This window comes from Charadrius vociferus, unplaced genomic scaffold (assembly GCF_000708025.1).
Source record: "Charadrius vociferus isolate BGI_N301 unplaced genomic scaffold, ASM70802v2 scaffold825, whole genome shotgun sequence".
Taxonomy (NCBI): domain Eukaryota; kingdom Metazoa; phylum Chordata; class Aves; order Charadriiformes; family Charadriidae; genus Charadrius; species Charadrius vociferus.
The window spans coordinates 642972-644186 of record NW_009648495.1 but is presented as its reverse complement, the minus strand read 5'-3'; the positions used below and the strand labels follow the sequence as shown (position 1 = coordinate 644186).

General features: G+C 59.2%; 1 protein-coding gene across 1 annotated transcript in view; it reads right to left on the bottom strand.

Moving 5' to 3' along the window:
• Window positions 1-295: 295 nt before the first annotated feature.
• Window positions 296-1215, bottom strand: part of CCM2 (cerebral cavernous malformation 2) — a 14744-nt gene continuing 13824 nt past the window's right edge. The window contains exon 10 of the mRNA XM_009885688.1: window positions 296-593. Within this exon, the coding sequence (XP_009883990.1) occupies window positions 313-593 (281 nt within the window). The 3' untranslated portion in view covers window positions 296-312. The remainder of the gene's footprint in view (window positions 594-1215) is intronic.

Genomic DNA, 1215 nt, shown 5'->3' with positions numbered 1-1215 from the left:
TAGGCGACTTTTTTCCCCGCTGGCTGCGATGGCAAAACCAAAGCAGGGACGGTTGCGGGTTGGGGTCCTCCACCGCAGCGTGCCGGCGCGGTGAGAAGGCACCAGCCGCCTGCCAAGGGCCACTTGGAGCCGTTAACGAGGATAAGAGAGTAATTACATCCTGCTCGAACCCCCAAAACTTCTTCCAGAACGCCGCTCGGGATACAGGCACTGCTGCGGGGTGTTCTCCAAGAGGGTGGGAGGGCACCGGAGAGAGCTCCCGTCTCCGGCACGGGGAGGTGCCGGGGTTGTCCTTCTGCCTCCGGCTCGCTCTCAGGAGGAATCGCGGTCCATGCTGCACCCCAAGGCTTCGATGTCGTTGCTGATGTGCGAGATCATTCGGTCCCACTCGTCCTCCTCCGAAGGGACGGATTGGTCATCCGAGCTGCCGGCGGCGCCGTTGCCGTTGGTGGTGGAATTGGAGGTGGTGCTGAGCGTCCGCCTGTACCTCCCGAAACTGTCTGTGATGATGCCCCGGCCGTCCTTCACCCCGATGGTCTCCAGGAAGTTCTCAAAGTGTTGACTGTCCTTCTCAGGGATGAAGGGGCGAAGACCTGGATCGGGGGAAGAAAAGGCGAGGAGGAAACCGTTAGCGGCATCGTGTGTTTCGTACAGCGCAGGTGAGACACCTGGGACAGGTTTCCCCACGGATTTACGCAGCTGCCTGAAGTTCTCCGGGATTTCCGAGCCCTCCGGCAGAGCCCGGCTGCAACGTCACGCCCCAGCTCCCCAAAAACGCACAGGGCTCAGCAGACGAGTCTGGTTTTTGGGGAGGGACAGGGACCACTGGAGTCTCCAGCTCGCGGCCACATCTCCCACCCCGGAGAAGTGCAGCTATTGTCCACAGAGGACAAAAATCCCGCGGCGGTGTTTTTTTTGTCCTCATGGGATGACCGTCTCCTCCTGCAAAGCGGAGGCGGTCATCGGGATGCAGGTTAGGCAGGCTGCTAATTATCCTTCGGGGATTTTAAGTAACTAACTCGTTTTTCTTTGTAATTAGAGGTAGGGTGAGAGTCTCCCGAGAACAAGTGTTGAAACTATTTCAATGTTTCCTCCTCCAGAGGGGCCCAATCCTGCTCCAGCTGCAATCTCCAGGCTGAGCATCGTCTCTCTCCCTATTCCCACCACGGTGCCTGTCCTTACTGGCCAAAACTGAGGTGTGTCCCCCCCCCCCCC